This window comes from Centruroides sculpturatus, unplaced genomic scaffold (genome assembly GCF_000671375.1).
Source record: "Centruroides sculpturatus isolate CEXI.00-Female unplaced genomic scaffold, Cexi_2.0 scaffold385, whole genome shotgun sequence".
Taxonomy (NCBI): domain Eukaryota; kingdom Metazoa; phylum Arthropoda; class Arachnida; order Scorpiones; family Buthidae; genus Centruroides; species Centruroides sculpturatus.
The window spans coordinates 494,450-516,392 of record NW_019384625.1 but is presented as its reverse complement, the minus strand read 5'-3'; the positions used below and the strand labels follow the sequence as shown (position 1 = coordinate 516,392).

Sequence of the window (21,943 nt, the reverse complement as noted above, 5' to 3'; positions counted from 1 at the left end):
TCATCCAGCCCCAAACATAAAACTGTGAACAAGTGAGACTTGGCCTTTGTCTGCTGGAATAAAACTGGCTTGACAATTAAGAGTCATCCACAGACTGAAAAATATTAATCATAAATGTAATTATTCAATAAAACTGATACTTCAAAGATTTTAAAGAAAGCTTTGTTTTGAAAAAATTTTATTTGGAATATAACAACTCAATAGAAAGACATATTTTGTCCTAATTCAGTTAAAATAAGTAATGGAAAGTGCCATTTTGGGAATTATTTCAATTAAATTTGACCTAGCCCACCTAGTCTAAATAATCCATATTTAGACTAGGTGTTCATTCTCTAGAAATGAACTAGATTAACTGAAAAAAAACAACTTTGTTATTATATTCTATCTGTATAAATAACCTAAATTATTAATTATTATATATTTATACTGATTTGGTATTTAGAAGAATATTACCTCTAACAATAAATTAGTCAGTTTTATTAAGATATTCCAGATATATAATTTAACATGTTTTAAATTTAGGCAAATCATGAAAGAAATCCCATAAATGAAGCTAAAAGTGCTAAATTTTCAGAAGACTATAAAGTGGAAAATGAATATGATCAAGTATTTAATTTTAAATCGTTTTATAATATAATTGTTAATTTAAAAGTACTAAAATTATTTATTTTGCTGAAGGATAAAAGCAGTGTGTTAACATCAGATTTACCCACTTTGCAACAACAAACTGATAAAACAGATGATGCCAAACAAATATTTGGAGCAGAAGGAAGGTCTCATCCAGGACAGTTTGATTTATCTCAAATAGATGCAGAACTAGAAATAGATATCAACAATTTGGTTTTAGACGACAATATTGATACATCGGTATGAATTTTTCATTCATTTTTAATTCAGAATAACTCATGCCAAATAATAAATATTTTTGTTTATAATTTTAGGATTTTAATTTAGACGAGGATTTGTTGAGTGAAGATTAATGGAAAAATGGAATATTTCATAATTGGTTATATTAAAATAAAAGAAGTTATTCTATATATAGAAAGATTCTGGTGATATGATCAATTTAATGTCACATTTCACTTCAGAACATATTTCAGAACATTTATTGAAATGTTGACTTTATATCAAGAACCAAATCTACAATACAAAGTATATTTTCGTCTTTTGAGCATTTTACATGATTCTGAATAAAACTCCTGTCAGCACAAAATGAAGTATGTATATTTTGTCTTGTAAATTTGAAGATGAAATGCCTGATACATGTTGGAAAAAATACTGCTGAATTGTATGTCATTGTTTATTTCTAATTAAATTAAAAATATAATTAATCAATGTGTTTGAGTGATATTTTTTCATAATAAAGGTGAAATTTGTTGTTATAATTTCATCAAAGTTTTAGTACATAAAGGTACTTATTACATATTATTATTGTTATTTTTTTTGTTAGTGTAACAGTTTCAAATTGTTAATTATTGTTATTTTTAATAAAATATTTAGACAAGCAAAGGAAAATGAAAATATGTTTTTTTTTTTTCATATTCTAGTTGTAAGTTAGTATTACCCATACTTTTTTTAATTGTGTTTAATTTCTGTTTAAAATTTACTATATCCTGTTTGATTCCTGACAATTTTCCAAGTGTCATTGTTTACTGTTTAAGTTCTTTCTCACGACTAACTAAGGAGAGGAAGACAGCATTACACCCCATTTTGTATATGTTTGTCACATCCGTTAATAATATTGACATTCTAGATGCTGTTGACATTAAGTAAATGTAAATAAGAAATGACAATAAAATTTATCTCAGACAACCATATATGTTACTAAACGATTCAATAACGGATATTACTTGAAACAACCTTATGTGTAGCAATTCATGTAGAAGACCACATCCATAGTCCTAATGAAGTTCTGTTTATTCTAAATGAAGATACAAAAATTTTAATAATGTGACATTAGAAATGACAACTGGACAAAACAATATTAAATTATGTTGACCCAGCAGGTGCAGTACACCTCATATTTCTCTAACCTTGTCTATGAGAATGATTGGTCGCTCATGTTTGTTTATACAGATGTAGATCAAAGTGTAAATGCTCCACGTCATTTGTACCCAACCCTTCCTGAGAAAATGAACCTGGTACAAAATTAAACGACTTGGACTGATCCCTTTAATTAATAAATGCCAAATATCAAATTCCCTTCTCGTTACGATTGCAAAACGCATTCTTGACAAAAATATTACTCAGTTTATATTGAATTATTAAGTTTTCAAGGGTCACATGTTTTATGATCACTAGGAAACAATAAAATTGTCTATTATTTATAATATAAAGTCTGAACTACTTTAGTTAGGCCTTAAACTCATATATCATGATGAAAGTTTCCAATTTAATATTCAGAAATAGATAATTAAAAGTAAAATATATAAACATATTAAATAATTTGCGATGTTTTTATTGTTGGAATTATCAGTAAACGTAAGCACTGCAGTTATTTATTGATGTTTCCATGTAAGATTAGATTTAGTGAAAGTAAATAGAAACAGCTTTCTGGGAGTTGAGTGAAAACGTGGTTGACAGTTCAAATCCTCAGCTAAAGCAGGCGAGAAATTACCTAACAGGCGCTTGTCAGTTCAATTGATGCGCCGCCTTGTAACAGGATATTCGCAACTAACAGCTGGCCCCTTGGACTAAAACGCTTCCAGCATCTTTAATATCTACTCACCGACGATAATTTTCCATTTTTGACATCAACTATGCGCTTGTTTGTTTATCTTGCCAACATTTAAAGGTGCTGCTTAAGTGACAACTCAGTTTACGCTTTTCTCTATCACATTATAAATTTTCTGTTATTAAAAGTTTTATTTTCTTTCGTAATATCCTAACGGAATCTTTTAATCCCGAATAACGAAATTAGAATAAATTTATAATTCTTTAGTGATTAAGCTTTCCAAGATAGCTTAATCACTAAACATTTTGACTCATAAGGAATCAATATTTTTAATGGTTAATTTATCAAAATGACATTGCTAATATTTAATGTAGACTTTTATATAATTTTGCAGTAGGTTACATTAATAAAATATGCTAAATAAATATTTTTATTGATATAAAAAAAAAATTAAAACTATAGGTTGTTGAATCTAAAAAGATTGTTGTTCAATTGTAGAGAATGTTAAGATCTAGTTTAAAAAATAATAAATAAAAGATAATTTGTTATATTTTTCTGAATATGTTTTCAAAATTGGTATCAGTTTACTTAATAACATCGTAATAAAAACAGTACGAGTTTCGAATTACCACAATTTATGTAAATGACTTTTCTTCCTCAAAATAATTTTTTGAATGAAAGATATAAACTTCTACTTAAAAACTCTCTCCGAGACATTTTAATGATAAACAAAATGGCTATTTATTCGGGTGTTTAAAAAGAAGTTTACAATTTGCAAAACAAAAAAAAGTTTTACATATTTTTATTTTTAAATTGACAGAGCAAATTTATAAACATTGAATAAACAAAATTGAGAATCTTAATATTTGTTATGAAAGAATAATGGTTATTTTTTTTGCATAATGAAAATCATTACAAATGCATTGATTTGTAGTAATAATGATAAAATAATTGAAAAATGTAAATAGAAATTTATAAAATTTCATCATTATTTTTTGCTAGAAATGATTAAAAATTATGAATCTGTATACCTTACTATACCGTTTATAAAAAATTTTTTTATACATTTAAGACTTTGGTCGAAAATTCACTGTATATTATATAAAGTTTTATAAATTTATGTTTAAAATATTTTTTTTTCTTGATATAATTTTCTAAATAAACAAGAAATTATAAAAAGATGCGGTGTGTAAGGTATCCATTGTCAAAGTTTGTTTCCTTTAGTTTTTGAGGTATAATGGCGATTAAACAGAAATATTTCAAAATAATTTTCTGAATATCACATTTATCATTATCAAAAATTCGTTACAGCACCTTAGCGATTCTAAGTTGGACCACGTATTTTTAATATATGGAATTGTACGCGAAAGAAGGAACCAAACCGGTCAAGCGAAGAAAATTCTGTTTCCTTCCACTTGTTCCTCCTTAATAAAAGCATCGTCAGTTTTATGATAAAAGAAACTTTTCTTTACGCCGTCGTCTAGAACAACTTGTTTCTCTGGCCACGGGTAATAATGGACTGTGTGCATACCATCTGCGGGAGCTTGACGTCTACAGGGAGGAAAACTTGCAGGAAATGAGCCCGCTGTAGCACCACTACCGATGCTGTGTGGGGTATAACCACTCATGGTGCCTAACTGTAGAGACTGCAGTCCTGTATCATACTGCGGTTGAACGTGACCGTACGGCGAATGCAGGGTGGCCTGTCCAGTTGTCATTCTCTGGCAGGAATTGTATCCTGGAGACTGAACGTGGGATAGAGACCAGTTAGGAGAAACGGTGGCACCCGTATAATTGGTAGCTAAATATGTGTTATGACTTAAAGATAATGGATTATACGAATCTGGAAAAAGTTGTTTAGTTATAGACGGTGGCGGTTGATAAGGTTTCTTTCTAATCCTTCGTTTCTTTCTATAATTATTATTCTCGTACATATCTTCGGCTTCTGGATCTATTACCCAATAATTACCTTTACGATCCGTACCTTCTTCACGGGATACTTTCTTGAAAGCTTGATTTAGACTAAGATTATGTCTGATGCTATTCTGCCAACCTTTCTCGTTGTCTTCCATTTTTTTGCGAAAGTATGGAAATTCTTTCATAAAGAATTTATATATTTCATTTAAAGTGAGTTTCTTCTCTGGAGAGCTTCTGATAGCCATGGTGATCAAGGCTCCGTAGGTAAAAGGTGGTTTGGAATTTGGATCTTGGCTTCCTTGTTCGACATTCTTCTGAGAAGACATGACTTGTGCCGATGAGGGACTCGAACTGTTTAGTCTCTTCGCTTCTTCGTAGTTATTCTTGTAAACTGAAAAATTTTAAATTGCTACAATTCTAAACATTACCTATAAACCATTCATTAAGCTGATAATATTTTTCAGTACAAAAAAATCATTGATTAAAGTGAATATAATTTTTAATAACATTTCCACCGTCTAGAAATTATCAATAACAATCAATTGTTAGAATAAATCTACATATTTTCACTATATAAAGTATTATTAAGAATATAGTTTTTAACAGAATTTTTAAATTAAAAAAAGTGCTAGCTGTATATAAATCAAAACTAAAATGATTTTTTAAAGAAAATTTTATAATAAATAGTGCGAAAATTGTTATTTTCAAATCTTCATTATACTTGAAACTTGTAATAATATTTCACAGACTCAAAAGAATATTTTACTTAGGTCTAACTCTTTAATTAATCAATTTATATATTGCATTACTAGAGGTTAAAATATTTAATGTTTAATTTAAACTAAAATATTCGTACTTTACATTTCTTAAATAAAATATTCACTCATCATACAGCTAAATGGTATAATATTTGACCATATTTTAATTTTAAGAAGAAAGAATTTTGTATGTGGGCTATGTAAGACAGATACTTTATAATAAATACTTTTGATTAGACATAGAAAATTCTGTTTGCTTCGCACTGTTCTTTTATAAAACAATCTTCAATTTTATGATAAAACAAACTTTTCTTCAAATCATCATCCAGAGAAATTTGTTTTTCATGCCAAGGATAATAATGCACTTGATGTATTCCTTCTGTGGAAGGAGGATTTCGATAAGAAGCGAAATGTCCATGAAAGGATCCAATGGTGGTTCCGTTATTAAAACTATGGGAAGCGTACCCGTTCATGGCACTTAACTGCAACGATTGTGTTCCTGCATCGCATTGCGGCTGAGTGTGTCCGTAAGGAGAATATAAAGCGGCCTGTCCTGCTGTTATTCTCTGACAAGAAGCATATCCAATCGATTGAACATGAGATAGGGACCAATTGGGTGAAACTGCCGAATTACTATAATTTGAAGCGAAACAAGTGCCATGGTTTAGAGATATTGGGTTATAAGCATCTGGAAAATATGTAGTTAGAGTCGCTTGTGAGAGATTCGGTTTTCGTCTTATCCGACGTCTTAAATAATTATTATCTTCGTACATATCTTCAGCCTCGGGATCGATTATCCAAAACCCTCCCTTCTTACTTCCCTTGCCGTTAGGAGGTATCCTTTTGAAACATTGATACAAACTGAGATTATGCCTGATACTGTTCTTCCAAGAATTTTTATTTCTATTGTTTCGAAAAAATGCAAATTCTTTGGTAAAATATTGATATATTTCGTTCAGAGTGAGTTTTTTCTCTGGAGAACTTTTGATAGCCATGGTGATCAGAGCCGCATACGAATAGGGTGGTTTGGTATTTGGATCTTGATCTCCTAATTCGATATTCTTCTCGGGAGATAATGTATCTCGATCCGACGAGGAATTTGGACTGTTTAACCTCTTCGCTTCTTCATAGACCTTGTAAACTGAAAAATTTAAATTGCTACAAATCCAAACATTATAAACTATTCATTAAGCTGATAATTCAAAGAAATACATCACACATATCAATTTTAATAACAAATATCCTGAAGTAGCTTTACGCTACTTGTTAAGTATTAATAATGATTATTAATAACAACATAAGAACCAAGTTTTTCATTTTGCACGTTTCATTTCTGTTAAACAAATTAAATTAATCATATAATTCAATTAAAATTATTAAACAAAATATTAAATAAGAGCAAACGAATTTATTTTTCTACATTAAAGTGCATTGTTTAGAAATGTTCATAATGATTTTCATTTTTCAGTTAATAAACTTAGTTATTTTTTAATGTATAAACTAAATTTGAGATTTTAGTTTAATTATTATTAAAATATATTCTTTATATTATAATAAGTGAAAAGGAAACTATAATTATATTTCCACAAGTTAAACTAAATTTGCTCACGAATTTTTGAATTAAATTAATTTTTGTTAAAATTTCTAACCCCAAAGTAGTTGATATTTTAATAGTAGAAGAGTTTAATAAACACAAAAATTCTAAATTAGAGGTATATTTTATTATAACGATATTTAATAAAGAAAATTAACAATGGAGGCTTATTAATTGCGGTTACGCCTAATGTTGACCTATATTACAGACATTATTATTAATATACTAAGATATCATTAACGTTATTATTTCTAAGATATTCTTTACGTATAGAAGATAAAATAGAAAATTCGATAGAATATTCTGGCTAGCACATAGAATAATGTATACTGTTATCCAGATATATACACCTATCGAACATCATACATACAAATACACGGAGCCTTTGCGACAATTAGAAAAGCATTACAATTTATATTTAAGCATAAAATAGCCTATTTCCGTCCATTTGTTCTTCTTTTATTAAAGCATTTTCGGTTTTATGATATAAGAAACTTTTCTTCATTCCTTCGTCCAGAACGATTTGTTTTTCAGGCCACGGATAGTAATGAACCGTGTGCATTCCGTCAGCAGGAGGCTGACTTCTACACGAAGGAAAGTTTCCTGGGAAGGATCCTATTGTAGCACTACTAGTAAAACCGTGAGAAGTATATCCGCCCATAGTACCCAACTGCAGAGACTGCAAGCCAGCATCGTATTGCGGCTGGACATGACCGTAAGGAGAGTGTAATGCTGCCTGTCCCGTCGTCACTCTCTGGCACGAATTGTATCCTGAAGTTTGAACGTGTGATAACGACCAATTCGGCGAAACGGCCGCACTGTTATAATTAGAAGTTAAATAAGTGTTGTGGCCTAAAGGAAAGGCACCGTGAGCATCTGGAAAGTGTTCTTTAGTAAGAGTAGATGAAGGAGGATATGTTTTTTTCCTTATCCGTCGTCTCCTTTTATAATTATTATTTTCAAACATTTCTCCGACTGCTGGATCTATCGTCCAATAATTACCCTTTCTGTCACCACTTCCTTCCTTTCGAGGTACCTTTTTGAAACACTTATTCAGACTCAGATTATGTCTGATACTGTTCTTCCATGCTTTTTCTTTATCTAGAGGCTTATCCCTGTAGTAAGGAAATTCCTTTTTTATATATTCGTATATATCGTTTAAGAAAAGTTTATTATCTGGAGAACTTCTGATGGCCATAGTGATCATGGCAACATACGAATATGGTGGTTTGACATCCGTAACGTGGTCTAATGATTCGTTACTTTTCTGTGGAGTCGACATGACTTGTTCTGATGAGGAACTTGCAATATTTAGTCTTTTCTTTTCTTCATAGTTGTTCTTGTAAACTGTAAAAAGTTAAATTGCTGCAATTCTAAACATTATCAAGATACAATTTCATTAAGCTAATTAAAATTTCATAATAAATACTTAGATCACGTATATCAACCTTAATTTGGATTGACTGTAATAATTGTAATAAAAATCTTCAATAATATCATAAGTAAAATTTTCCATCATTAATCTATTGAACCTAATTAAGATCATTTAAATTTGAGTTTAAATCGTGATTTATGGCATAAACCATAGAACAAATTTGCGAAATAGGTATTTAAATCTGTCGTTTAATCGATTCCAGCTGACAAAACTCTTTTGGTTTATTTATTCAGACAAAAATTCGCCTCGTTAAAGCGATTTTCAATTCGTCTAAGACCGATGAACACAGATTGTTAATTATTTTCAATATATATATATATATGTTCTTTCGGATCTTCAGAGATGTATCTTTTCTCGGTAAAGTCGATGTAACTTATTGGATAAACTGTTTGTTTATCCTTCAGAGAACATTACAACTGCTTATTTGAACGTGGGAAATATATAAATATTCTTGTACAAAGTTGAAAGCGCTAAATTAGTCGTTAGAAAAGTAGAAAAATAATGATTTTTGTTGAATTTCTCTTGGACTTTGCTGTTAAAATCGTTTATTTCTTTAGAGTTAAATCTTTCCTTTAAAAATGAACTAATTCCTAAAAATAAGAGTTGTCATTTAGAAAACATGATTTTTCGAATGGAATGTATAACATAATGAAGTTACATTTTATATAATATATGGGAAAAAATTGCTATAATGAATGTTTCTGATCTTCCGCATCTTTCGGAATTTAATTGAAAAATGTGACCACTTAAAAAGAGCTCAATATTTTTAACTCACCTCGAACGAAACAATTTAAAATGACGTAAATTAATAGTAACTAGATTTAACTAGCTGCCAGTCATACGTGTGCTTGCATAAAACATAAAATTTGTTTTAAATCAAAAGAAAATTGATACCGGATATGACATTTCGGTAGGTACATAGTTCATAACATTATACCTATAGCCAGGTGTTTATGAAGAGAAAGATTCGAAGGACGATGATACCTGAGAAACTCTGACGTTTGTTAACAGTTAGTTGATGTAAACAATGTTTATAGAGCATACAATGTGACAAATGTTTGTGCAATATCCTTTACAGTTTTCTGATATTCCTAAAAACAATTTTTCTGTAGCAAACCGCACTTTCTAAGCTTCTCTAATTTTATTCATATTTGCTAATAACATTACATTTTGTTATTGTTTTCATTAAAAATATAAATTTTATTATCGGGAAAATTAAATATCAATTAATTTAAACTTAATTTGAGAAGAGGACCAGAGGATTTCCCCAATTTTTCGAAGGAATTTTTAAGGATGAAAACGGAGTAGAGCGTCAATACAAATATTCCTGCTTAAAAATATAGGAATATTCTTAAATGAATATTTTAACAGTTAAATTAATTAAAATTAATGAAAAAACTTTTAAAAAGTTGATATTTTTGACATCATCTAATGATTCACAATGTTTCAAATTAAGTAAATGGGACAAAAGTTGAATATCATTTTTTCTTTGTTTCTATTAAGAATGGCGTAATTTGTTCTCGAATATTTTAATCATTTTCATAAACAAACTACACCAATGACTAATACATTTAAAAATTCAAATATAATAAACAAAAAAAAAAAAGGCTTACAAAATAATCTTGATACTATTTTACAACCTGAATCTGTATCTTTTTTTAAATTCTTTCTAATATTATAATTTTGGATAGATTTATAAGCCTTTAAGAATGATTTACGAATTTACATCTGGCTCTTTTAACCATTTAATTTACGAGTTTCGACAACCTTGGAACAGTTCGCTAAATTGGCTAAAGACAGAGCCATTGTTACCGGAAACATAGAAAACAAATAGCTAACAATCCAGAAAAAAAAATATCAAATTTAATTTATATTTACCAAAAAAATATAAAAAAAAATAATCTATATAAATATTCAAAAGCCGCAAATTATNAAATAAATATATCATTCTTACAGCAGTATATTTAAAATATAGTGAAATTATTGTTACTACTGCAGTATAGTTGACTAAACTATTTTCAGAATTCATGGAAGCATTTTTTCATTTTTTTATTAGGGTTTTAAGGCTCAGGCATTAGCTGTTAGCACTGATCCTGAACATCGTTTTGAATTGGCATTACAGCTTGGTGATTTGAAGATTGCTTATCAGTTAGCTCAAGAAGCTCTGGTAATTATTAAATAAAATATGAATTATAAAATTAAATGTTTTGTTATATAATAAAATTTAATGAAATTTTTTAGAGTGAACAAAAATGGAAACAATTAGCAGAGTTGGCAATGTCTCGATGCGAGTTCCATTTAGCGCAGGAATGTCTTCATCATGCACAAGATTTTGGGGGTCTTCTTCTTCTAGCAACATCATCTGGCAGTGCTTCAACAGTTGCTAAATTAGCAGAAAGTGCAGAGAAAATGGGGAAAAATAATGTTGCTTTTCTATCTTATTTTCTTCTGGGCGAGTAAGTTTAAGGAATAATATTAAAATATTTACCTGGTAGCAAATTTCTTTCGATATTAGTGGAAACGCTTTCTTTATCGTTAGCTTGATATCTTTCCATCATCTCCTTTCCATATCTCTAAACAATTTAACATCACACTTTTGCCGTCATCTCGTCATATACTTATTCGAACATTTCTCGTGTAAAAACAATTCTAATTGGGTTAAAATGCGATTCTCGTGACACAGAAGATTTGAAATAAAGTGATACTATTGGAGGATAGTTAAAAACATCCCACCTCCTAACCGGAAATGATGCCAACATTGTCAGCCACCGAATGATACAAACGACTGTCAGGTGTTGACTTTAACGAGCGAAGGAGTGAAGAATTAGTTTTTTGGAACGATTTCAACATCCCTCTACTCTCTTTCGACTTAATCGTCAATCCCTCCTCCTCTTGAAAGCCTAAAATTCGTCTTAACTTACTTAAGTTTTGTGCTTGGTGATAAAACGAGCCGACTGTACTTAAAGATTGTTTTGATTTTGGAAAGTACTTAATTAACACGTTGTTGGACACATTATATTAAAAACAAACAACTTCAAGCTTCCATACACCCGGTAGTGACAAAAAAATATATTCCTTTTTTTTGTATACGTTTCTATACACAAGTCCTAGTCTCTTCGATGCGGATATTTCGTTTAGAAATGATTATAAAATAAAATAATGGAGTAAAAGTATCGACTGCATAATAAAAATATTTATAAGCGAGATGTGGCGAAATTTTTATAAATATTAGATTATTTTTTGTTTAAATGTACAGTGACTCTTTCAAGGATGTTTATTTACTTATAGATAAATATATATAAAACACCATTATTTACACAGTTTTCATCCATTGAGAAAATTGTTATTTTTTTTTTAAAAATCAGAATAATATTTAGTTTAAAATCAAATCAATGTTTTCCTTTATTTCCATTTAAAATATTTAATTGATATTTTTTGTATATAAGCTTTAAACTTTTTTTTTTAAAGTAAGAACATTCACTCACGTTTGTATAGGATATAATAACACGTGTACAAATAAACACCTTAAGTGTCGTATTCTTCTATACTCCCGCCACTAAATTACATATATCTTGTAGATGGACAAATAAATAAAAACGAAGAGCAATTTGAACAATTGTTCGATGCCCCGAAAGTACTTGGAACCAACAATAAAAAAAAAATCATGACAGTAATTATCGATTTAATGAGAATTTTATCACCTTTGATCTACGATAGGATCGTAAAAAAATGAGAATTATAAGCATAAACTGGATTTAATTGCAAAAATCAACAAAGTTATTGCTTATATAAGCATCATCTACTATTGTTTATAATTATATTGACGTGCTGGATATCGTGTAATAAGATTCTTTATTTGTTTAAAAAAAAAAAAAAACAAACTTAGTCCTATTGGTACCTATTGGAAAATAAATACATAAAAAATATATATATCGAATCGTGTTATGTTGCTTACTTTTGTATTATAATTGAAGAATTTTTGAGCGAGTAAAATATTCATTCATGTTCTTTACCTGAATGATAGAAAGTGGATAATATTTTATATTTAAAAAAAAATTAATATTAAATATTAGATTTTGTGGTTTGTTATGATGATGTGTAGAAAAGATTTTTTATGGTCTGGATTTATGGGTGTTATATAATGGCGAGTTATAAATCTGTAACGCGTAGACTAGATGGATGGGCAAAAATGCCTGCTTTGTAAATTTCAATGGTTTTAAGTTTGACGTGTCTCGGTTATAAATTACGATAAATGGAACATTTCTAGAAAATGACATTTTTAAATTTGTAATTGGACATTGCATTATTTTATTGAAATTAGTTGTTGGTGTTGTTTCAAAGTAAACACTAACTTTGTTTTTCTACTCGAGAAATTGTCGCCTTTTTTTACTGTTTAAAACGTTTTAATTGAATGTTTGTTGAATTATAAAAGTGAACGTTTACATGTATTTAGTTTAAAAAAAAAATTATATTTACTCCATTTAAACAACACTATAACTAATTAATCTACTTGTATATCAAACACTATCCAACAAGTCTTTGAAGTTGACGATTATACATTAAATTAATTCAAAATTATGAAATATTTTCGAGTGTTTTAGAAAATTTATAATCAATTTAATTTTAAAATATTTTTTAAAAAATCAGTTACTTGAGTATTTATAAGATTTTTTTTTTATCAGTCTTGATGGTTATTTATCCATGTCTTACATTGCATTTATACATTAAATCCATTTTTTAAATTCAGCTCTCTTCATTCTTGAGTAAATAAGCAAAGAAACTTTATAAAATATGAAGTAGATGAGAAAATGCTCCTCTTTACATCTTTATTTATGTATAAATGAATTTCAATATTTATTTTATCTGAGAGATTAAAATGAATGATTAACTGAAAGAAGAATGATTACTTCTCAGTAGAGTAACGTGGGGAGAGTTTCCCATATCTTTGTAAATAAATAAATGGAGAAAGAATCAGATAAATACATGAAAAAGATTTGAATGTGACAAACACACTTATGCACGTGTATATATAATATCTAAGAGTTTATTCTTCATCCACAGTGCTAGTAATTACACTCTGAGTATTAAGGTGTAGTGGTAAATGTTGGTTTGCACGTTTTAATTCGAGGCTGTCCATAAGTTACATCCGCATTTTTCTTGAAAATTTTACTCTCCCTCCCTCTTTTGTCCCAGTTTGTCCAATTTTCTGTAACCGCTTCCACATTCGGACATCCAACGATACTCGATCCCCCTTAAAACCTTTATCATTTTATGAATGATAGATACCATAAGCAAAAACGAAACATTGAAGAAATTCTGAAATAAAAATGCATAAACTTATAAAATTTAATAAAACAAATGGACGTCCACTGAAGCTCAACCCTCCCCTCGTCAGACTTGTCTTGACCCCATCCATCCCTGCCAGTGTGGATGTCATTTATGGATAGCCCTAACCCCTAATTCTAGTTATTTTACTGTTATTATGGAATATTTAATATTTTGTAACTATTATCTTTAGTATTTTTATCTACGTTAAACACATCAATATAATTTTACATTATGATAAAGTAGCAAACCTTATTAAATCGCTATATAGTATTTAAAATTAAATATATCTTATTTAATAAATATTTTAAAAGTTACCACATTAATTTTAACGTAAATAAGCAAAGAAACTTTATAAAATATGAAGCTAGAGGTTAAAATATTTAATGTTTAATTTAAACTAAAATATTCGTACTTTACATTTCTTAAATAAAATATTCACTCATCATACAGCTAAATGGTATAATATTTGACCATATTTTAATTTTAAGAAGAAAGAATTTTGTATGTGGGCTATGTAAGACAGATACTTTATAATAAATACTTTTGATTAGACATAGAAAATTCTGTTTGCTTCGCACTGTTCTTTTATAAAACAATCTTCAATTTTATGATAAAACAAACTTTTCTTCAAATCATCATCCAGAGAAATTTGTTTTTCATGCCAAGGATAATAATGCACTTGATGTATTCCTTCTGTGGAAGGAGGATTTCGATAAGAAGCGAAATGTCCATGAAAGGATCCAATGGTGGTTCCGTTATTAAAACTATGGGAAGCGTACCCGTTCATGGCACTTAACTGCAACGATTGTGTTCCTGCATCGCATTGCGGCTGAGTGTGTCCGTAAGGAGAATATAAAGCGGCCTGTCCTGCTGTTATTCTCTGACAAGAAGCATATCCAATCGATTGAACATGAGATAGGGACCAATTGGGTGAAACTGCCGAATTACTATAATTTGAAGCGAAACAAGTGCCATGGTTTAGAGATATTGGGTTATAAGCATCTGGAAAATATGTAGTTAGAGTCGCTTGTGAGAGATTCGGTTTTCGTCTTATCCGACGTCTTAAATAATTATTATCTTCGTACATATCTTCAGCCTCGGGATCGATTATCCAAAACCCTCCCTTCTTACTTCCCTTGCCGTTAGGAGGTATCCTTTTGAAACATTGATACAAACTGAGATTATGCCTGATACTGTTCTTCCAAGAATTTTTATTTCTATTGTTTCGAAAAAATGCAAATTCTTTGGTAAAATATTGATATATTTCGTTCAGAGTGAGTTTTTTCTCTGGAGAACTTTTGATAGCCATGGTGATCAGAGCCGCATACGAATAGGGTGGTTTGGTATTTGGATCTTGATCTCCTAATTCGATATTCTTCTCGGGAGATAATGTATCTCGATCCGACGAGGAATTTGGACTGTTTAACCTCTTCGCTTCTTCATAGACCTTGTAAACTGAAAAATTTAAATTGCTACAAATCCAAACATTATAAACTATTCATTAAGCTGATAATTCAAAGAAATACATCACACATATCAATTTTAATAACAAATATCCTGAAGTAGCTTTACGCTACTTGTTAAGTATTAATAATGATTATTAATAACAACATAAGAACCAAGTTTTTCATTTTGCACGTTTCATTTCTGTTAAACAAATTAAATTAATCATATAATTCAATTAAAATTATTAAACAAAATATTAAATAAGAGCAAACGAATTTATTTTTCTACATTAAAGTGCATTGTTTAGAAATGTTCATAATGATTTTCATTTTTCAGTTAATAAACTTAGTTATTTTTTAATGTATAAACTAAATTTGAGATTTTAGTTTAATTATTATTAAAATATATTCTTTATATTATAATAAGTGAAAAGGAAACTATAATTATATTTCCACAAGTTAAACTAAATTTGCTCACGAATTTTTGAATTAAATTAATTTTTGTTAAAATTTCTAACCCCAAAGTAGTTGATATTTTAATAGTAGAAGAGTTTAATAAACACAAAAATTCTAAATTAGAGGTATATTTTATTATAACGATATTTAATAAAGAAAATTAACAATGGAGGCTTATTAATTGCGGTTACGCCTAATGTTGACCTATATTACAGACATTATTATTAATATACTAAGATATCATTAACGTTATTATTTCTAAGATATTCTTTACGTATAGAAGATAAAATAGAAAATTCGATAGAATATTCTGGCTAGCACATAGAATAATGTATACTGTTATCCAGATATATACACCTATCGAACATCATACATACAAATACACGGAGCCTTTGCGACAATTAGAAAAGCATTACAATTTATATTTAAGCATAAAATAGCCTATTTCCGTCCATTTGTTCTTCTTTTATTAAAGCATTTTCGGTTTTATGATATAAGAAACTTTTCTTCATTCCTTCGTCCAGAACGATTTGTTTTTCAGGCCACGGATAGTAATGAACCGTGTGCATTCCGTCAGCAGGAGGCTGACTTCTACACGAAGGAAAGTTTCCTGGGAAGGATCCTATTGTAGCACTACTAGTAAAACCGTGAGAAGTATATCCGCCCATAGTACCCAACTGCAGAGACTGCAAGCCAGCATCGTATTGCGGCTGGACATGACCGTAAGGAGAGTGTAATGCTGCCTGTCCCGTCGTCACTCTCTGGCACGAATTGTATCCTGAAGTTTGAACGTGTGATAACGACCAATTCGGCGAAACGGCCGCACTGTTATAATTAGAAGTTAAATAAGTGTTGTGGCCTAAAGGAAAGGCACCGTGAGCATCTGGAAAGTGTTCTTTAGTAAGAGTAGATGAAGGAGGATATGTTTTTTTCCTTATCCGTCGTCTCCTTTTATAATTATTATTTTCAAACATTTCTCCGACTGCTGGATCTATCGTCCAATAATTACCCTTTCTGTCACCACTTCCTTCCTTTCGAGGTACCTTTTTGAAACACTTATTCAGACTCAGATTATGTCTGATACTGTTCTTCCATGCTTTTTCTTTATCTAGAGGCTTATCCCTGTAGTAAGGAAATTCCTTTTTTATATATTCGTATATATCGTTTAAGAAAAGTTTATTATCTGGAGAACTTCTGATGGCCATAGTGATCATGGCAACATACGAATATGGTGGTTTGACATCCGTAACGTGGTCTAATGATTCGTTACTTTTCTGTGGAGTCGACATGACTTGTTCTGATGAGGAACTTGCAATATTTAGTCTTTTCTTTTCTTCATAGTTGTTCTTGTAAACTGTAAAAAGTTAAATTGCTGCAATTCTAAACATTATCAAGATACAATTTCATTAAGCTAATTAAAATTTCATAATAAATACTTAGATCACGTATATCAACCTTAATTTGGATTGACTGTAATAATTGTAATAAAAATCTTCAATAATATCATAAGTAAAATTTTCCATCATTAATCTATTGAACCTAATTAAGATCATTTAAATTTGAGTTTAAATCGTGATTTATGGCATAAACCATAGAACAAATTTGCGAAATAGGTATTTAAATCTGTCGTTTAATCGATTCCAGCTGACAAAACTCTTTTGGTTTATTTATTCAGACAAAAATTCGCCTCGTTAAAGCGATTTTCAATTCGTCTAAGACCGATGAACACAGATTGTTAATTATTTTCAATATATATATATATATGTTCTTTCGGATCTTCAGAGATGTATCTTTTCTCGGTAAAGTCGATGTAACTTATTGGATAAACTGTTTGTTTATCCTTCAGAGAACATTACAACTGCTTATTTGAACGTGGGAAATATATAAATATTCTTGTACAAAGTTGAAAGCGCTAAATTAGTCGTTAGAAAAGTAGAAAAATAATGATTTTTGTTGAATTTCTCTTGGACTTTGCTGTTAAAATCGTTTATTTCTTTAGAGTTAAATCTTTCCTTTAAAAATGAACTAATTCCTAAAAATAAGAGTTGTCATTTAGAAAACATGATTTTTCGAATGGAATGTATAACATAATGAAGTTACATTTTATATAATATATGGGAAAAAATTGCTATAATGAATGTTTCTGATCTTCCGCATCTTTCGGAATTTAATTGAAAAATGTGACCACTTAAAAAGAGCTCAATATTTTTAACTCACCTCGAACGAAACAATTTAAAATGACGTAAATTAATAGTAACTAGATTTAACTAGCTGCCAGTCATACGTGTGCTTGCATAAAACATAAAATTTGTTTTAAATCAAAAGAAAATTGATACCGGATATGACATTTCGGTAGGTACATAGTTCATAACATTATACCTATAGCCAGGTGTTTATGAAGAGAAAGATTCGAAGGACGATGATACCTGAGAAACTCTGACGTTTGTTAACAGTTAGTTGATGTAAACAATGTTTATAGAGCATACAATGTGACAAATGTTTGTGCAATATCCTTTACAGTTTTCTGATATTCCTAAAAACAATTTTTCTGTAGCAAACCGCACTTTCTAAGCTTCTCTAATTTTATTCATATTTGCTAATAACATTACATTTTGTTATTGTTTTCATTAAAAATATAAATTTTATTATCGGGAAAATTAAATATCAATTAATTTAAACTTAATTTGAGAAGAGGACCAGAGGATTTCCCCAATTTTTCGAAGGAATTTTTAAGGATGAAAACGGAGTAGAGCGTCAATACAAATATTCCTGCTTAAAAATATAGGAATANAGACAGCGTGTTATCCACATATTTCTTCAATTTTTTTAGTATATGGGCTTATAAAATAGTTATATTAATATAAAAATTAAGTTTTATTCTAAATTTTAGTGAGCTGTATGCAACAGAAATTATTGCATACAGCTCGATTGTATGTGATTCGATCAAAGTTATGCTTCATTATCATAGTAAATGAAATCAAACTCATTAGGTTAAAGAAAATTAAGAACCTAAGCACTAATTTCGACAAAGTTTCGCTTTTAAAAAAATGGATTTAATTAAGGAATGAACTCAATATGTGAACGATCAAAATCTGATGAAAAGATAATGTTACTTTTTAAGTAAATTTGTTAATGCAACATCACATAGTTGTCCCATTCACTTAATTTAATTACAATGATATATGACTTATTGCATTGCCTATTTTTAAAAAAATATTAATCTTATCCAGTGTTCATGAAAATTATTAAATTGTTTACTGTTTATTATTTATTGTAAAAAAACACAAAATAATAAGGGTTTCACTCTAACAATTCTTATTCCAGTATCAAATTCGGCCATCCTCATTTCGAAATGGGATTTTTAACAGTTTTAATTACTATATTCTTAATTAATTTTTAGTCGTACTATATATAACTTATTAATCTCTAAACTTTGTCTATAACAAGATTTATATTTATTACATACAGCATTGCATGGTTAATTAATTAACTAAGTTTTGAAAAGATGTTTTATATGACATAACGTTGGTTGAATTAGACCTACGAATTAAGTTACTAGACTTCTATAACATTGAGTTATACTGTATATTGTTTTATAGTTGCATCTCTCTCTCTCTCTCTCTCTCTCTCTCGTTCATTGTCTAATGGCCTAAATATTATAAGTGAATGATATTTTAATTTAATATAGGATCATTTACCTGAAAATACTGTTCTTTACTCGCTATAACTGTTATGAATAACTGCTAACAGTTTATAGTAATGTAAATAATAAAAATATTCTATAAAATTCTTTAAATTCAATATTATAAAATTAGTTTTTAATTAGAATAGTTATGATGTAGCAAATATTAAATTCGTTTTAATTTCATCATTAAGCTATTGGAGACATAACATGAACTATAATGCGACTGATTACGGTATTCTAGTTACATAATACTAAAGGTACTATGTAATAAATGTATTGCATATATCACAATAAATTAAATAAGGACTTTATTTTTTATTAAATATAGACTATTAATTTTATAAGAATTCTTATATCTTCTATTGTTTACGTTAGTATAATTAATGTAATGAACTTTATTGATAAAAATATGTAGAGTAAATATATATATTTTTAGCATTTTCAAGTTCTTATTTCGAATTTTTTTAAGGTACAATATACTTATAGTTTTAAATCTTTATTTATTTTCAGTATGTTATGCAAACATAATGTTATCAAGCAATAAAATAACATAATGTATCAAGCAAGCATCTTGATTAAATACAATGTCAACAGTAAAATAAACAAAATAGAAATAATTCGTATATAGAATAGGTACAATGATATAACTCATGAAGAAAATTAAATTTAGAAATATTTTTAGCATCCTGCCAAAGAAAACACATCTTTTTTAAATTGTTAGAACGTAATTATTTTATTAACATAGAAGAGAATATCAAAAAATTGGCAAATATGTAAGATATTTTAGTGTGATAATTTAAATTATTAATTCTAAGGTAGACGGTATTAAAATGTAAATCATTCTGCGAATATTATAGCCACTATTTATTATTTTTACATCATCAGCGTAACAAAATATGTCCTAAACTGTAGGTCTAAAGGCCATATTTTAGTATCTACAGACCGACCAATGAGAGGACTGAATATAAAAAGGAATAATTTTAATATTTAAAGTAATAAAATAAATAATAAAAATGTTTTTTAAAAAATCTAATATAATTTGAAAAGAATTTTTGTCTTTTTATATTTTCTTTATTTTAATATAAGAGTGAATCATGTTTAATGCAAATAGAACCTCTAAATATATTATATACAATTAAATTATAATAAAATATAATTAATGAAAATGTTTACATTTTTTAGCTTTAACAATACATGTCTTTATACATTATTTATTTGTATTTGATATATATGCTACTATCAAGTAGTATTTCTCTCAAAATTGTCCCTCGACACACTATTCTGCCACTAACTCTTCATAGAGAAGTCATAAAATTTCAAAAAATAATCTTAAAAATACTAACGTTTTTCTCTACTTTTTAAATATTATTTCTATATTTTTTTATATTATAAAATTTCAGATCAAATTTCAGCATATTTGATGCTACACTGGATCATTAAAAAGTGTGCCACTTGCTCGAAAAGATTGAAAATCATTGCTACAAAGCAACGTTGCACGAAAATGCCTCGAATTTAATTAATACAAAAGTCTTAGGCCTATATTAAATTAGAAGTATTTTATAAATATGATTATTTTGACTAATTTCTTCAATTAACTTAACGAGCGACAATAAAATAGTAGAGCCATCGATCAATCGGGAATGCCTATAACATAAACAGATTTGTAAAAAAGTTGATTTAAAAACTAATAAAATAATACTGATTATATTAATTTTCATTTTTATATTGATTCATTTTTCAATCTAAAAATAATTCAGTTTAAAATCAAATTTTTCTATAAAAGGGCTCAACTTATCAAAATTATCACCAATATTTATCAAATCTGTTTATAATTATTTCTTGTTAAATTATATAAATTAATTATACAAGTTTAACATTTGAAAATTTTCCCATATTCATTAAGTGTTTCAAATTATACAACCCAACAGAGTAGATAAAACCACTGAATATTGGTCGTGGGTTCGAGGTCATTCAAATATGATGTCTACACTGTGAAGGAGGATAAATTACGTAAAAATTTTGTGATAGATCGTGATAGTGGCCTAAAGATTCTCAAAAATTTTTTAATTTGAAATAATTTCTTTACCAAAATCATTACGCAAAAGTATTTTTATCAATGATCATACAGCAAGTTCTTGCTTATTTAAATAGTTGAGCTTTAGTAGAGATGCTTTACTAAATAAGCTCTGTTGAAAGGTCTCTAATAGAATTTTTAATATGAAAGGATAATGGCAACAATTTAACCTTTACAAATATAAATTACAGATAAAGATACCGCTGAAAGAAATGTCAGTATATAGCATATTAATTTCAGTCTAGAAGTTACAAGTTAGTATAATATCATCAGATTCTTCTTCTATGGTAAATCGGTGAATTTCTTTTTTCTTTTTTTATTAGTCTATTTTAAAAAATTAGCCTTGCCTTGGAGGTAAATATGAGTAAATTAATATATTGTAGATCTGTTTTACAGAAATGCCTGGACCTCCAAGTGTCAAGGGCCCACAAAAATTGAATCATCATAAATTTTTAATACTTTTTCATTAACAATGAGCACTTTTCGTATAGTAAAAAATAGTTAATATTAATAATATAATAATTATTATTATTTATAGTATTATTCGTATAAACAAAAAATGGGGCCCTATTGGATT

General features: G+C 28.5%; 4 protein-coding genes across 11 annotated transcripts in view; 1 reads left to right on the top strand and 3 right to left on the bottom strand.

Moving 5' to 3' along the window:
* LOC111625608 (coatomer subunit beta'-like) overlaps positions 1-1,331 on the top strand; it is a 40,396-nt gene extending 39,065 nt beyond the window's left edge. The window contains exons 18-20 of the mRNA XM_023368811.1: positions 523-606; positions 679-867; positions 942-1,331. Coding sequence (XP_023224579.1) covers positions 523-606; positions 679-867; positions 942-980 — 312 coding nt within the window. The 3' untranslated portion in view covers positions 981-1,331. The remainder of the gene's footprint in view (positions 1-522; positions 607-678; positions 868-941) is intronic.
* Positions 1,332-3,187: 1,856 nt separating this feature from the next.
* Positions 3,188-11,380, bottom strand: LOC111625606 (forkhead box protein E1-like). Of its 7 annotated transcripts, XM_023368807.1 has the most exons (3): positions 10,867-11,373; positions 5,577-6,490; positions 4,856-4,982 (listed from the first exon to the last, which is right to left on the bottom strand). In XM_023368807.1, the coding sequence occupies exons 1-2, from the start codon at positions 10,934-10,936 to the stop codon at positions 5,583-5,585; spliced, it is 978 nt and encodes a 325-aa protein (XP_023224575.1). In that variant the 5' UTR covers positions 10,937-11,373; the 3' UTR covers positions 4,856-4,982; positions 5,577-5,582. The 7 variants fall into 7 exon arrangements, with proteins under 7 accessions (XP_023224578.1, XP_023224573.1, XP_023224575.1 ...); XM_023368810.1 differs by lacking the exons at positions 5,577-6,490; positions 10,867-11,373 and adding an exon at positions 9,154-9,953 and having other exon boundaries at positions 3,188-4,982; XM_023368805.1 differs by lacking the exon at positions 5,577-6,490 and having other exon boundaries at positions 3,197-4,982; positions 10,867-11,324.
* A 2,722-nt stretch (positions 11,381-14,102) lies between these two features.
* LOC111625625 (forkhead box protein I2-B-like) lies at positions 14,103-15,975 on the bottom strand. The gene is made up of 2 exons (XM_023368829.1): positions 15,963-15,975; positions 14,103-15,200 (listed from the first exon to the last, which is right to left on the bottom strand). The coding sequence occupies exons 1-2, from the start codon at positions 15,973-15,975 to the stop codon at positions 14,254-14,256; spliced, it is 960 nt and encodes a 319-aa protein (XP_023224597.1). The 3' UTR covers positions 14,103-14,253.
* Positions 15,666-18,330, bottom strand: LOC111625617 (forkhead box protein E4-like). 2 transcript variants are annotated; one of them, XM_023368820.1, is made up of 2 exons: positions 17,063-18,330; positions 15,666-16,961 (listed from the first exon to the last, which is right to left on the bottom strand). In XM_023368820.1, the coding sequence occupies exon 2, from the start codon at positions 16,894-16,896 to the stop codon at positions 16,033-16,035; it is 864 nt and encodes a 287-aa protein (XP_023224588.1). In that variant the 5' UTR covers positions 16,897-16,961; positions 17,063-18,330; the 3' UTR covers positions 15,666-16,032. The 2 variants fall into 2 exon arrangements, with proteins under 2 accessions (XP_023224588.1, XP_023224589.1); XM_023368821.1 differs by having other exon boundaries at positions 17,825-18,330.
* Between the last annotated feature and the right edge of the window lie 3,613 nt (positions 18,331-21,943).

Coding starts and splice junctions, on each gene's coding strand:
- LOC111625617 (XM_023368820.1), bottom strand. CDS start 16,896: ATGTCGACTCCACAGAAAAGTAACGAATCATTAGACCACGTTACGGAT.
- LOC111625606 (XM_023368804.1), bottom strand. CDS start 10,936: ATGATGGAAAGATATCAAGCTAACGATAAAGAAAGCGTTTCCACTAAT. Junction 8,291..10,866: donor CGAAAGAAATTTGCTACCAG/GTAAATATTTTA, acceptor AACTTTTTACAG/TTTACAAGAACAACTATGAA.